Genomic DNA, 16,778 nt, shown 5'->3' with positions numbered 1-16,778 from the left:
AAAGTTTTAGTCTGCAGGGGGGAAAAAAACAAAGTCACAATAGAGGTTTGTGTCAGATGCACTGAAATTCTTTCCAGGTCGTTCTGATGTTTCAAGTTCAAGAAGATGGGATCGGTCTGAGGTCACAGTGACCTTGACCTTTAGCCCTTGACCAAGCAAATCTATCCTCTACTGTCACCAACTGATGGGCTGAAAGATCAGTTTTAGGGGTCTGAATGCTTTCTGATACCACTGATTATATGACAGTACTTTCTTTCTGCCTTGCTTGATAATGTTGAAGTCTGCAGGCGAGGAACCAGAGACAAAGAGCAGCTGAGTTGTATTTGAGTGCTTAGAGAGGAAAACATGTGTAAGGAGGGGGTGGGGGTGTAGCGAGGCGTGGGTGTTGCTCATTAGTGACCACGCAGCAGCAATTAGGGGGAAGTGGAGGAGCATGCCAGTGCTTTGTAGCTGGAACAGAGGGGGAGTGGACGGGGCGTCGAGGGCGACTGGCCTATTGTGTTGCAGCTTGCTGGGGAGCGAGGAGGCCAAACATGGCACCACTTGGTCTGCTTCCATCTACATGTGTGCAACGGAGAGTGATTAACTGTCTCAGAGCAGAGCAGAGCAGCCGACCCCTCCCTCACTGAGCCAGCACTGTTTTAAAGTCAGAGTCCAACACTTCACACTTCACATGGAGGCTGAATACGACCCACACTGTCTCCTTGGGGTCTGTTTTTAGAGATTCATGACTTTGGTAGGAACGAAAAGGACTTAAGTATGAAGTATTAAGAGACAAACTAACTAACTAACGCTAGATCTAGTCAGTTCATTAAGACCAGTGTTATCTTTTAGTACTTTTAGACTAGAAAGAGGCACAGAAACAGCAAATATTTTTCGATTTATTTGATTTTTAACCTCAACTACATCTGGTTGGCTTTAAGACCAGGACGACACAACCAAGTGTTGAGGTGTTGGTGGGTGAATTCATTGACCACCAACTAAATATAGGCTGAGAAATCATAAAGGACTGAGAGACTTACGTTTTGGTGATTTCATTCCATTAAATAAGAGCAGCCTGATCTTTTTAGAGCCTAGAGAGAGGCGCAAAAATGGGAAGTATGTCTGTAAGAGCAGGCCAACTCAAGACAGATTAAACCTGGTGACACGATCAGGCGTTGAGGTGTTTGGTAGCTGAACTCCGGTCAGTGCAAGAGAAGAGAATAACCATTAAAACCCATATAGCTCTTAATCTCAAAGAAGAAGAAAAACAGGACTAACCCTTTTCCTTTGGACTCAACAGAAACCCAACTTCCTATCTTTATACACTGCCTGTCCAAAAAAAAAAAGTCACACTTTATTTATAATATTTCGTTGGACCGCCTTTAGCTTTGATTACGGCAGACATTCGCTGCGGCATCGTTTCGATAAGCTTCTGCCAGATTTGCATTCATTTTTCAAAGATTCTCAATGGGGTTCAGGTCTGGACTCGGTGGTCACATTGGACCACATTTCTTCCTTGAAGACGATGGATCCTCACTATCCTTCCAGTTTTTAATAATGTGTTGAACCTTGTCTATCTGATACCATAACATACCTGGAGGATGGAGGACCGAGGCCAACTTGGCAGCTGCAGCAGAGGACTGATGCTGTACGTATTGTAAGAGTGAGTCCAGTTGGGGGAGGGATCGAAGGGTCTTTGTACCCAGCTCCACCACAAGTCTTCTGAGAGAGAAAAATCAAAGCAAGTTGCCAATGCTGCTGAAAGGAGCAGTCAATGGCTGGAAAGAGGAGATACAGTCTGGGGTTGTTGCCAAGTGACCATCTGGAGGGTAACCACCACACACCCAGGACTGGGCCGAGGGTGTGACGTGGTTAAAGGCCGAGACAGCCAATGATAACGCTAAGGTGGACAAACGAAGATGCTGTGTCACGATCAGATGTTGCGATGGCAGCAACAATAACTGTAGAGGAGAAACTTCAAGGATCGTAACACCTGATCATACCAACCTTTGTAGTCCGTTTGTAGCATCACAATGAAGTTTGACTTAAATATTCGGACCAAACAAAAGTTCAGTGACATCGAGGTGCACAACTGAAGATGAGTGAGAACCGCACTAACTTGTAGAAATCATCTCCAAGAACAAACAAGTCCAGATCGGCATCGACACAACCGACAGACAATCAAGGCACCACTGCTCATTACAAACAGATGTACAAGACCATTAGAAGGTGTAGTAAAAAAAGAAAAAAAGAAAAGGAGTTTGTCATCAACCCCCCAGCTCAGGAAAAGTGTGAAACCACCGTATCTCCTGTTGACCTCCACCAATCAGGAGCCAGGAGTGTGGACGACCTCGGCGCTGGGAGGCAGCGGGTCAGTAAGGGCGACAGATCAGACTAAAGCTCCGTAATGAGGAGAGTTAATGAAGCTCAGACAAAGGTGCTAATTTGAGAACAGAGAGTTTTAGTTGTGTGAATAATCCAGGATGTATCGTCTATTTTCAAATACCAGAAGGAGAAATATACAGCGAGTTATGATCACTGTCTCTTAAACAATGATACTGAAGATCTCCAGCTGCCAAACTGAAAGTGGAGATGCAGAGTTCCTCAGATTAAACCAGGCTATAACATAAAAAACATTTAAAAAATAAAATAAAAATAAAACAAGTGCACTGATTCAAAACAATTCATTAACACTAAATACTTGTTTATATCCAACAAAATCAATATTTAGAGCATTTTCCTAAAAATAAGAACATTTGCACTCACAACTATTTTTCCTTTAATTGGAAAATAGTTTGTGAGAACAACAAATTTTATTTTAATTGCTTGACTCTCGTTTAGCTCACATGCACCTGTGTGAGCGCCAGGTTTAATGATTTCCGCACAAATGGGAGAAAAAGTACGAAGACGTTTGTGCAACCCTGACGGCCCCTAAAATCCAGAGACACTTTGTGCCGAGTCCTGTTTTTAATTGGTATTAAAGGCTCAGCTCCGGCCTGCAAAAACATCATTGCTTCCTCCTGCTCTGCAAAACTTCCTATTGAACTCATGGTTGTGCATCCATATGTGCATTGCACTCAGCAGCAGTTTTATCACAGCAGCTCCAACAACAAAGAACTTAGCTTCACTAATCAAAACCAAACATGTTAAAGACCAATGATCAAAGTAAGTGACTGGATTTTGATTACTTCTTTAAGTAATGGAGTAATGTAACATGTTATAATTTCTAAAATAGTGATTAGATTATAGTTACAAGCCTCTCTCCTCCTCTCACCCACACTTGAGCACCCGTTCTGGGCTGAACAGTGTCGACCCGCTACGATATCCTGCAAGATGTTGTTGTTGTTCTGTTTTTTTGTTTTTAAAGGGAATGGAGTCACTAGTAATGTAGCTAATTACTTTTGAAATAAAGTAAAGAGTAACTTGTCTGTTACACTGTTAAAGACACTGTCAAACCCAGTGTGCACAGATTATAGTGTCTTGTCCAGCTTCAAACATTTATTCTCGTCTCATCAGTTCTGCAGATGAAACATTGAGTTAAAGGTACATTAACTAAAATCAAATTGGATCGTCTTAGTATAAGAGTATAAGAGCAGTGAGGAAGTCTCACAGATATCTAGATCTGCTTTATCTCGACTCGACTTGAACTTAAAAAGTGCACGTACACTTATTCCTACCCAAATCTTCCATCTGATTAAGTAGATTTCAGTGCATAAGGACGAGTATTGACTACAATCACCTCCTCCACTCAGACTAGTTCCAGTTGTATAAAATATGAAGCTTCTGTGTGAAATGTTTGATCATTGATTGTGATTTGTGAGGTCACGCTGACTTTTAACCACCAAAATCTAATCAACTGAGTCCAGGTGAGTGTTTTTTTTTAACCAAATTTGAAGAAAGTTTGTTGTGGTTTTACTGAGCTAAAATGTCAATCAGCTGTTGCTGGTTTGGAGACATAAAACAAGTTGTGTAGTGTTGACACAGTAGATGTAATAAGTGGTGACAGAACAACAGCAGCTGCACGTTGACAGTGTGAAACTCACCGTCAGGACCGAGAGCAGCTCGGGGATGGACAGCTCAGACTTCAGCCGCTCTTTGAACATGCGGATGGTCTGATGCTTCAGGTAGTAGTAGGAGGAAATACGGCCGTAGGTCAGCGGCTCGATGGCGCAGTCGTCCTGGAGAAGTCATGGAAACAAAAGTTTTAAGCGTATGTAATATCAGATTGATACATGTCATGCTACATTTGCCACACACACACACTCTTACCTCCTTTATCTCTATGCAGTAGGAGCACTCCAGGTCCCTCAGGCTCCTCTGCACCAGGCCGGACAGGAACTTGTTGATGGACTCGTGGCTGATGTCTTCCAGGTTGTAGTAACTGAACAACAGCAGAGACAACACAGTGTGTGATCACGAAGAAAAGGTTTTGAACTTCTGAGCTTCTACTGTCCACCACAAACCCTGGTGACGTTGGTTCAGGACAATATTACCTTTGTATCTACATCTTGGCACCATCTTAAAAAAAAACTACAGCTCCACCCACTGCCAGCAAATGACTCCCAGGTTACTACTCTCAGTATCTGACATAAGAAAACCAGTGGCCCACAATGATTTCCATGCTCAGCTCAGTGAGAGTTACCACATGAGACAATCTTCATTAGCTCTTCATGTGAATATGTGCAGATATTTATCTGAGCGTCAGATGAAAACGTGAAGGAAACCGAGCGCTGTTTGATTAAAGCTGGAAGAAACATGTTTTCACTGTCTGTGTGTGTGTGTTCTTAATGTCAGGAGTGTGAAATATGTCTTGGCACAGATGTGTGTTACATCAGTGCCAGCTTATTGTGTCTATAAAAGACTCTCAAGGTGAAGTTTAATTGAGCTTCCCAGCAAATAACTGGATTAAATCGCCTCTGCTCTGTTATAATAATCGCTGCTCAACTCCACAGAACACATGTGGACTGGATTTGTAGTCTGTCATTGATCCTCCAGCATCACTGACAGAGAATTAGTCCTCCTAAACCAGGATGGGAAACCTTATTTAATCTTCTGTGCAAGACAGATTGAGACTTTTTGGGGGGATTTAATATACCTATCAGAGTGTTTTTGGTGATAGCAAGTGACGTTTTCAAAGCGCCGTAACAAAAAAATAGGTCACCTGGAGCGCTGCTGTCAACTTGACTGGGAAGTGCAGATTTAAAACTCTCTCCCAGTTTTTGTTTGATGTTGATAGACCACGTAAAACCAGAGATATGACAGATATGACATTTATAGTGTAAAAGAGAAATAGGATATATCCGTCATTTTTACAAAAACGGGTGGAGTCAGTCGATACTACTCTACGTGATTTTGTGTATTTTTGGGCCCAATATGTTGATGAAGTAGTTTAAAGTGGAAAAAGTAATTGTCAGATCATATAGCACTTTAATGAAACATAGGATTTTTAAAAACCTATTTATTACATTTATTGCTATTATTGCATATAAGAACACTGATACAACAACCTTTTTGTGTGCCGCTGCGACACAAGTCTAATTCTATTCTATTTTATTCTATTCTAGGTAAAATGGTTTATAAAGGAAAAATCTAATGTATTAAAAAACAAACCAAAAAAGGCTCAGACCTCTAAGGGTTAAAAGGGCAAAATTTAACCTCATAGGATCGATGCAACAACCACGAACATCGACAGAAAATGCTGAAAATATATTTAAAAAAGAGCTTCAGATTTCAGAGAGAAGTAAAGAATGTAAAAGGAGAAAAATACGAATCGCAGCGAGGATGAATAACCAGCGAATATGACAAACTAACAGGTGGAGGAAGAGCATCTGTAAAAATAAAAGACTTTCCTCTGTTATCTGCATAATTCATGAAAACACAGGGAGCGACTGAAAAACTAAAAAATCACCAAATGTCATAGAAAATCATTGGTTGTTCCATTAAGGAGGAAGAACCGGTGCAGCTGCACCTCGGCCCCGCGCTGGAAGCAGCCGTGCAGACAGGTGATGGCCATATTTATTGTGTGTGTAATGTTAAGTATTTCTTTTATTCCCATTGCTCCACACATGTGAGCGGTGAGCGGATCTGGGAGCGCTGAATGTGTTTATCACTGAATACATTTCACACACCGGCGTGATTAAGTTAGGGCCATTAGCATCATCCCCATTAGGAGGGAATCGGCCCCTGTGGATGTTTAAGACACCCATGGGACTCCTGTGGGTATGTGTGTGTGTGTGTGTGTGTGTGTGTGTGTGTGTGTGTGTGTGTGTGTGTGTGTGTCTGTGTGGTGATAGATTAGCTGTTCAGATGTGAAACACAGCTGCATGGAGGTAATGGTGTCAGGGGATCAGTGCATCAAGATGCAAATTGAAGATGTCGAATGTTATTCTATGTTATGTGAAGCTGATGTTTAGAATAAATATGTTTGTAATACAGGAAAACATCTGTTTGATTTAAAGGTATAGTTCAACATTTTGGCACATTGCCATAATCCCTATAGTCATAGCAGTAATTGTCGGTGTTGAGATAATAACAGAACGTTACCAGACAGAGTTGTTTAAGAGGTGAATTCATGCAAAACCGATGTTGCGTGTTCCTGTCGGGGGCAGTTTTTCATCAAGCAGTCTCTTTATTTCCCTCTAAAACAACTCTAAAAAGAGCGTTTTGGAGTTGTTGGATTGTGTATTTGATGAGTTTGATGAGGGAAACCAAGAAATCCCATAATGAGCCTCCGTAGCGTAGCTCTGAGCAGCTCTGAGCAGCTCTCGGCTCTGCTCCGCCGTTCTAAAAATAGCTTGCACCGACAATTAAAGGTAACAAACCTACTGCTATGACTATAGGGATTATGGCAATGGGCCAATTTGCCAAAATGTTGAACTATCCCTTTAACAAAACTCATATTTTGTTGTAAATATTACTGCATCCATCCATGTGGTGGTGGGCGGGGCTTCAGCCCTGATCCAGGTTTACCAATCAGGAGTTTTGATTTTCTTTTTTTTCTCTTCACTTTTTATGCAGAAAAACAGCTAAATAAAGATTGATTAGTTAAACATTAACATGTCTGCAGAGGAATTACACAGAACTTATAGAAACTGTCAAATCCACCGACACGGCTCCACTGGATCATGTCACGGATGAAGTTGTTCTTATCAAAATAACAATTAAAGATGAAACAATCAGTTAATAAAAGATATGATGGAAATCCATGTTGCACAAATCCAGTTGTTTTTCCCAATTGGGATCCAGATCCAAAGTGGAATAAACCATCAGAACTCAACCCCGGTTAGATCAATATATGATGTGATTAATATGTAATGAAGGGATTTATCGTCAAAGTGACAATAAATAACAGTATACAGGGATGTCTTGTCAGCTTGTTGACAGTTCTTGTCTCGTCTTGTCTTCTTGGCGTCTAATAATCTCTGTAACCACAGTTTGTGAGTTATAAACTGTTTTTCCTTTTTTTTTATAAAGGGATATTTCTTATTTCATCTTAAAGGGATAGTAGCATTTTTTTTTAAAGTGGGGTTGTATGATCTACAAATAGCCCCTCAAAGTGCAGGAAAAATGCAGTTTTTATTTGGACCTAACCAACTGCTGATCGGCGGGCGCTAACCCTGGGCGGAGGGATACGTGAGTTGGTTAGGTCCAAATAAAAACTGTGTTTTTCCTGCACTTTGAAGGGCTGGAAAAAATTATATTATAACGAACAATGGAACTGTGTATTTTTTTCATGTAAAACCTCTTTTAGGCAGCGAAAATAGGCCGTTTCTTTGGGTCCATTCACAACACTGTATGTTGTAAATCTCTGGGCAGGGCTATGGGCTGGCGTTGCTAACGGGAGGAGTGCAGAGAGTCTTCTACTGCAATTAAAGTACTTAGGGGCTATTTGTAGATCATACAACCCCACTTTAAAAAAAATGCTACTATCCCTTTAAGTTGAGAGACACTGAAGTCTGGAGAGATGCAGCAGAGGAATCTTATCAATGGTTCTTCTCCAGCTCCAAACCACAAATTACCATAAATGCTGCAGAGTCTTTCCACACATACAATCCTAGAATGACCACTAAATGCTTGTTATTTGTACTTTTTGGTTGTTTTTTTTTTGCTGAGGATGTTCAAACTCTGAACAAACAAACAAACAAACAAACAAACAAACAAACAAACAAACAAACTCTCGTCCTGAATGCAAATCGATCAATATCTGACTCCTTCATACCTGTATCGGCCGCAGTACCGACTGGACCGAGCGGCCTCTGATACTGTAGGTAAACGTGGGCTGACAGCCGTGCAAATACCACCAGGCAGGAATGTACTGGAACATGTTCAGTCTACGCAGCAGATGTTTGACTGGAGAACTCAGCGCCGCTCTAACCGGGTTGTGAGAGCGGGATAAGAATGTGTTGCATGTGTTTGTTGTATCTTTTGATCTGTGTGAACGGCGGCGGCTGTGGCGGCGGCGGCTGCTGCTGGTTGTACAGTACAGTAGTAATGATATGTGGGTGTGTGAGGCGGCGGCGGAGACTAGAGCTCCTCCTCCTCACCTGGGGTTCATCACCAGCCGCCTGAAGAAGTACGTCCAGGTGATGTAGTCCATTGCGTCCTGTTTGGATGAGATCGTTCCCGCGGCGATCTCGGCGTTCAGATGGTCCGACAGCACGCCGAGGAGGCTGGGGACAAAAACACACAATTACATTAAAAACACTTTAGAGTCTGCTTTACAGTAGGGCTGGATGTTTAACCTCTATATCAAATTAATAACAAACTGTGATCAATTAACTGTTAATTAATGTAATTTTCCAAAAAATTAGGCCTGGAGAAATCTGACTCAAGCTCGTTCACTGCCACATGAATACAGTATCTTTGGTTTTGGACTGTCGGCCACACAACAAAACAAAACATTTGTATGCATTCACGTTTTTTGAACAAAGTGATAAATTCATTAAATTAGGAAGTAATTGGTGAATTTAAGACTAATTTTGGCAAATTGGCCCATTGCCATAATCCCTATAGTCATAGCAGTAGGTTCGTTACCTTTAATTGTCGGTGCAAGCTATTTTTAGAACGGCGGAGCAGAGCCGTGAGCTGCTCAGAGCTACGCTACAGAGGCTCATTATGGGATTTCTTGGTTTCCCTCATCAAACTCATCAAATACACAATCCAACAACTCCAAAACGCTCTGGTGGACAAGTTGTGACCTGCACATTCACCACGCTATGAGATAATAACACAACGTTACCAGACAGAGTTGTTTTAGAGGTAAATTCATGCAAAACCACTGATGCGCGTTGCCTTCAGGGACAGTTTTTCATCAAGCAGTCTCTGCATTTACCTCTAAAACAACTCTGTCTGGTAAGTTAACGTTCTGTTATTATCTCATAGTGTGGTGAATGTGCAGGTCACAACTTGTCCACCAGAGTGTTTTGGAGTTGTTGGGTTGTGTATTTGATGAGGGAAACCAAGAAATCCCATTAGCCTCCGTAGCGTAGCTCTGAGCAGCTCACGGCTCTGCTCTGCCGTTCTAAAAACAGCTTGCACCAACAATTAAAGGTAACGAACCTACTGCTATGACTATAGGGATTATGGCAATGGGCCAATTTGCCAAAATGTTGAACTATCCCTTTAACTGAAGGTTTTCTGAGTCATCTTCACAGATGAGACAGTAAACAGTGAACTGTTACCTGGACTCGACAGGAAACGGCTCGTAGAGGAACTTCTTGTAGAAATCCTTCTTGATGTCATGGACCAGAATAACCGCTTTGCCCTGGTCGTCAAACTGAGGTCGACCGGCTCGGCCCATCATCTGCAGAACATCTACACACACACACACACACACACACACACACACACACACACACACACACACACACACACACACACACACACACACACACACACACACACACACACACGTTAATTATACCTCTGTGCATTACTTCCCTTTGTGTCACACTGGATATTTTTATGCCAAGGGAAAAAAAACATATTTAATGAGAAAATCTCTAATTGACAGGACAGCGTACCTGTGATGGGGTAGTCCACGTAGCGCCTGGACTTGCCGTCGTAGTACTCGGTTCCCTTGACGACCACCAGATGAGCAGGGAAGTTCACGCCCCAGGCCAGAGTGCTGGTGGCGATCAAAACCTGAGAGAAGAGACAAGAAAAATTTATGTTTTATGTTTTGTTTCTTCTTTCTGATGTTTCTGATCACCTTCGACATGCAGTGTTTTTGCCTTCTATGTGTGTTTGTTTGTATATTTATTGAGTATATTGTTCCCCTCAGTTGTAACTTATTTTACTTTATTATGTATGTGTTTGTGTGTGTATATGTGTATATGTATGTGTACATGTATATATATGTATGTATGTATGTATGTATGTATGTGTGTGCGCGTATATACTGTACTGTACTATACCATATGTATAATTTCTTTTTTCTTTTTATAACCTATTGTAGAGTGTGGAGGGAATGTCTGTCTTTGTTAATTGAAAAATAAAATAAAAATATGTGAAAAAAACACATTTAATGTCAGTGTTGAAATCGTGGGAATATGTGCACACACAGTCGTTCTGCTGTTTGACACAATGTGTTGACATGATGAAGCTGAGGAGAGGATGATACGCTGATTTCAGAAGTAAAGAGGATAATAAAATACTATTATAATAAGTGGCAACAAATCTTTTTCATGCAATAAACTGTCATGAGTTTCCTGGATCTGGCAGGATTTCACTCTGGTGTGGAGGAGGCACGGCATCGAGGGGCCTTCCGCTGACAAGACAACCGATCGTTTCTGTGATAATTAAACACCATCCGTCAGACTCACCTGGATCTTACAGTTGACGAACAGCTCCTCCACGGTCTTCCTGTCTCTCTCGTGCAGGCCTGCGTGATGCATGCCGATCCCGAAGGCCAGCGTGAGCTTCAGGTTGGAGTCTCTGACGGTGCCGATGATGTCCTCGATCTGGAACATTAAAGGTACATTATGTAGGAATTAACTCCCATCTAGCATTGCAGGTGGTATAAATAGCAAGCAATTAAATCGTATTTTTCATGCTGCATTCACGTGAAATTGGGCAGACAGCAGATGGACGACAGCCGCTGCACGTACAGTAACGGCATAAACAGTGTTGGGAACGTTACTTTAAAAAAGTAATTAGTTATAGTTACTAATTACTTCTCCCAAAAAGTAACTGAGTTAGTAACTCCACTACTTCACTATAATAGTAACTAGTTACCAGGGAAAGTAACTATTGCGTTACTTTTTCTTTCTTTTTTTTAAGTTTAAATATGTCGAAGAATTTGGATTTTTTTTCTCTCATTTTTAAATTGTATTTTATTGTTTTCATATATTTCACTGATCGCAATTATGGAATGCGAGTGTGTGTTTTATTGAAAGCGAGGCTGGTGTGCCTATGAAAATAGGTTACAGTGGGTTTTTTAAGTGCTGTGGCTACAAGCAAATCTCATATTGTCTCTGTACAAAGACAACAAAGACCTTTTTAAATGTGAAAACAGCGGAGACCTATTCAAGATTTGCGTTTAATAACAGGCGAAACATCGAAATTAATTTATTCATGGCCACATTAAGTGAAATTATTAACTTTACCGATTATCCATCTGATTATCTGTCCTGCTGCGAGCGCACAACAGGGTATCTGCGGATCCTTAAAAAGTCTTAAATTCATGTATCTAAAATTAAGGCCTTAAAAAGTATTACATTTATTAGAAAATTCTAAGATGGTCTTAAATATATAATACACAGCATCATAAAATATGTATGCACTTAAACTTTTATATGAAATAACAGGGTATGCGCGCGGGGTCTTAAAAAGTCTAAAATGTGAAAATCTAAATTTTAGGTCTTAAAATGTCTTAAATTTGTTGAATTATTGTGTTCAAGTCTTAAATAATTTTAGACAGGTCTTACATTTTCTTATGCCCACCATGGGCGAGCATTTCACTCGCAGTTGCCCCTAAAAAAAACAAACATGTGTGAACCGGAAAAATCACAAAAAGAAAGAGCACACGATTGGTCAAAAACTACAAGTCCCACAATTATCTGGCCTCAACAATAACAGTAGTTAGCAGTAGTGTAGCCAGAAAAAAGACATTGGGTGTGCACCTGCAAAGACTGGGTGTGCCAAATTTATTTTCAACAAACTGAGCGTTACACCTCCATAAATATTCAAAAGAATTCCAACATTATATGTTGTGTGCGTTCTCATAATAACAAACCATGTGTTATTCGCTCTCAACAAGCCATAGGCCTTTAACAAGCATCAGACACAGACTGCACATAATGTAACAGTGGCATCATGGCAAGCCTGTATGATCATACTTATCTTCTAATCTATATGCAACGCTGAGTAAAAAAAAACTGCTTAGTAACTGCTCTTATAGTCAACAGTACAACAGGTCTAAACATTCACACATATGACGTGCTCAAATAAATCAATAACAAAGTCATAAAAAAACACACTTTTGCGTGTCTGGTTAGCGCACACACAATAGGTGATCTACTAAGAGTAACACACTAAATGACAACACGCGCAAACCGCAGTATTTAAATGAGGGTTTTGCGCGTAATCGTTTCCACCATGGAGAGTGTGGACAGAGCTGGATGGATACAAACGCAGAATAAAAATTTGATCCGACGCATTAATAGAGAGAGGGACAAATAAACATATTGTGGAGCTGCCTGCAGCATAAGAAACGTGGGGGATTATCTATGAGAAAGTTAAAATGTGGTTGGTAAAACAAGAAGAGAAGAGATGAAGTGAAGAGAAGATGGGGAGATATAGGCCTATGCGGCAAAGAACAAAAGAAGATTTTAGTTTAAAATAAAACCTCAGCAAACGAGGGAGAGCTGCTCTGGTCAGTGTTGAGCAGCAGCTGAGCAGGTAACTGGGAGACCTGCTGTCATTCATTGAGCTGGCGGTGCGCGCTATGGCACAGAGCTCAGGTGGGACACTCAGGCCACTCGGGTCTAAACGCGCTGACCAGATGGATCACGGACGGAGTGAAGGCAGCGGTGACGTCTCTCAGCCCCAGTCCCAGAGCTGAGCAGCCAGGTACATGGAGAGGGAGGAGAGGAGCGCACTGGACGAGAGAGGTGCGGCGTGCGTAACGGCGCTTAAATGACTTTGATCGCATGATCAACAAAGCTATTTAACCATCTGAACACAACTACTGGGCTCATCATTCATCACATATGATTATGTAACAGCCTGGCCTGATGGTTTTATATCGCAAAGCAGAAGAGGACAACGATATCGCTGCTTACCTGTGCGCACTGCGCAGCTCTCAATTTAAAGGGCAAGACGGCGTGGCCTGGCCTTGAACTCGTTAATTATTCCATTAGTCCAGTTTCTCCGCAACGCATCACCTGACGGCAATTTTTACAAATGTATTAACTGATCGATAACATGTTAGTAGCTATAGACTATAACAAAAAGAAAAAATGCATCACATTTTTTGGGTGTGCCAGCTTCCTCTGTGGGTGGCACTGGCACACCCTGGCACACCCGTGGCTACGCCAGTGGTAGTTAGTGTAAGTAAGGGAGAGTGGAGCTGTAGGTGAAAAGAGGAAACAACGCCACGTCTGGTCCTGTTCTATGTTGTTCGTTCACACGTCACCGTTTATTCGTTACGTCCGCGGTGTAAAAGGCCGTGACGCAAAGACGCGATTAGGCGCGAGACGCGGTAGACGCGACTTTTTTTTTTTTGCGACGCTACACCCGATTCTTTTATGGCGACGGGACCTTCGCGTCTTCGTCCTTTTCATCGTGTTTGGTGGGAAGACCCACGAGGGGCTTCCCACCAAACACGAGGAACGCTTTTTTTTCGCTCGAGTTTATACGCGCGACCAAACGCGAGATACGCGAGAAATGCGATTTATCGCTCGTTTTGACTTTGTGTAAATTCGCGTCTTCACGAGCCCGCCCATTTTCACTACAACAACAACATTTCTGCTCTCACCAACCATGGTTGAGGTCACAACGCTGCTGTAGCTGCTCTGGAAGAGTTCCAGCTGATGAGCTACAGAGACTTTAGAGTCTAAAGGAGCAGAGCGTCGCTGTGTCGGACTGTTTGGATTTAATGAAGAAGCTGCACAGAGTCAGGTGAGCAGAAGCTCAGGACAAACACTTCGCTCCGGGACATAATGTAGCTACACCTCACATGTTCTTGTCTTTTACCTCAGGGAGATTAAAGTAGTGTCTGTTTCCACTTTCCCTCCGATCTCGGCAGCTTCCCTCTGCTAGTCCGTGTGTGTGAGGCTAAACTGCGTGCGTGTGTGGTTTGTGTACAAACTGAACACTGCCTCTGATTGGCTTAGCATGAAACCTTACTCTGCCTCAACCAATCATCATCACTTATGCGGTTGTCTCGTCCCTCCCTCCTCCCCCCTCCCCTCACCAAAGGAGAGGAGGAAAAAACAACAACAGTTTAGCAGCTTCTGTGTCTGAGATGAGCCAAGTCGGAGGACAACGGCTTCAAAGTAGTTTGTAACGCGCCTCATTTAATTGTCGGTAACGGTAACGGCGCTGTAACGGTGGAAATAGTAATTAGTTAGATTACTAGTTACTGAAAAAGATAACGCCGTTAGTAACGCCGTTTATTTTAACGCCGTTATTCCCATCACTGGGCATAAACAAGCCTCTATGTAAACAAGTGGTCCGTCAGCACGAGGCAAAACAATACACGTGACAATATGTTGTCATGGCGATGTAGTAGTGTTTGCCTTACCGGCTTTCTCTCGACTTCTGTGAATATCAACATGTGGCCAAATGAATGCAAAACTAAATGTAATATATTAACATTAGTGGTCATGGGAGCGATTAATTGATAAGTCTACAGGGGACTATTCAGATATTTTAACAATTGATTAAAGGTACATTGTGTAGGAATTCCTCCCATCTAGCGTTGCAGTTGATCGCAAGCAACTCAATCGTATTTTTCATGCTGCATTCACGTGAAATCGGGCAGACGGCAGACGGACGACAGCCGCTGCACGTACAGTAACGGCATAAACAAGCCTCTATGTAAACAAGTGGTCCGTCAGCACGAGGCAAAACAATACACGTGACAATATGTTGTCATGGCGATGTCGTATTGTTTTCCTGACCCACGTTTTACTGGCCGTCTGTCCGACTGCAGGTGAATGCAGCATCAGTCATAGGCGGCGCTAGGGCAGAAGGAATGGGGAAGCTACGGGACGAAAAAGAAAAAATAAAGTCGACAGCTGTTGCTGTTATTGTTTTTAACAAAGACAAAAACAGCGCTTGATTACTGAAAGGCAAAGCCCGTGTGGCGCTGGCAGCGGCCACAAATAAGGGCGCACTCACACTAGGACCAGTTGTTCCGCACCGCGCTGAAGCTCTAATAATGCCCCCTCCTCTGTCCCCCGCTGGCCCGCACTCACACCACCTCGAACCCAAGCTGCTCAAGCACGGTTTCCTCCGTTGATACAGAGGGACTATTTGTTTACCAACACGGCGGATGTGCGCTTTAACCGGACTGCAGAAAGAACGGAGCTTTTTAAACACCAGCGGTGATGAGGCACTGACAACAATATAGGTAGTTGTGTGTGTCCACACACCCATACTGGTTTATGTGACTTAAGGTGACATTTCGGCGCAGGAGGGAGTGGGAGCGTGGATGCGAGCCAAATCTCCTTCAACCATGCACGGAAAAGGGGAATGATAGGAAATGTTTTTCTAATTTACTGAGAAACAATGCCCAGGTCAGCAATGCATGACAATAAACATGTGGTTCATTTGTCCCCTCAAGTTACATAAACCAACACAGCGTGGACACACACAACTCCGGTGACGCCGGTGACATGTAGAAAAGCAAAAAAAGTGTTTCCATTACACTTTTGCGATACACGTTTGTATCGATACGTCTCAAAAACCACCTCATGAGAGCGTAAAAACTTTTTTGCGATATTTGAGAGTTTTTTCGAAATGTAGGTGTTTCCATTACAAGTTTTTAATTTCGATATTTAGGTTTTGCGCATTTCAAGGGGTAATGGAAACGCACCTATAATCTGCTGTGCCATTGTCCTCATCCAGTTGTGCAACTGCTGTATCGCTGAGAATGTGCGCTCACACAGGTGTCCAGAGGTAGGCTGGTGACTGGAGGAGGGAGGCAGCAGGTGTCCGGGCGGTCGGGGCCGCTGTCTGGACGTAACTTGACTGGAGGAGGGTGTGCGCAGGTGTTCGGGGGGCCGCGGCTGTCCGGAGGTAGACCGGTGACTCGCGGGCAGTGGCCGGTATCCGGGGGGGGAGGCAGCCGGTGTCATGATGGAGGCCAGTGGCAGGAGAGAAGGCGGCAGCCGGTCGTGGAAGCATCGTGGTCGGCTTCATTGCTGCTGCTTCGTGGGACTCTCGGACTCGTTAATTTTGATATTCAAAAACCTTCTAATGTCCGTTTTACCGGGCTTTTTTCTTTTAATTTCGCTGGACTGTCACTGACTAGCATAGCGAGGCAAAGGGGTAAGCTTCTACGTTGTAGCTACGCCGTGTGTACGTAATGACGCAGGTAACCAGTCAAATACCACCGAAATAAAAAATAAATAAACCATCGACATAGATAATACTTTAAAAATGTGTGTTTTAATGTATTTCCCACCTCTTTCTAAAATATAATTTAAAAACAACGAAAAAAAAAACATTTTATTTTTTCATTTTATTATTTGTGATGATTTTATTTTATTTTCTGTGACAATCCTATTGATAGCGCCGCCTATGGCATCAGTGTAACACTCCATTCCTCCTCACTGCGTTACCGCGGT

At 42.5% G+C, this 16,778-nt stretch overlaps 1 protein-coding gene across 1 annotated transcript in view; it reads right to left on the bottom strand.

Moving 5' to 3' along the window:
- ascc3 (activating signal cointegrator 1 complex subunit 3) overlaps positions 1-16,778 on the bottom strand; it is a 190,123-nt gene that overhangs the window by 14,636 nt on the left and 158,709 nt on the right. The window contains exons 31-36 of the mRNA XM_083989923.1: positions 10,806-10,943; positions 10,005-10,125; positions 9,663-9,795; positions 8,526-8,651; positions 4,252-4,363; positions 4,026-4,160 (exon numbers count right to left, since the gene is read on the bottom strand). Of these exons, the coding sequence (XP_083846049.1) occupies positions 4,026-4,160; positions 4,252-4,363; positions 8,526-8,651; positions 9,663-9,795; positions 10,005-10,125; positions 10,806-10,943 (765 nt within the window). The remainder of the gene's footprint in view (positions 1-4,025; positions 4,161-4,251; positions 4,364-8,525; positions 8,652-9,662; positions 9,796-10,004; positions 10,126-10,805; positions 10,944-16,778) is intronic.

The sequence above is a fragment of the Trachurus trachurus genome (assembly GCF_905171665.1).
Source record: "Trachurus trachurus genome assembly, chromosome: 16".
NCBI lineage: Eukaryota > Metazoa > Chordata > Actinopteri > Carangiformes > Carangidae > Trachurus > Trachurus trachurus.
Note: the sequence above shows the minus strand (reverse complement) of the source record. Positions and strands in the feature narration are given on the sequence as shown.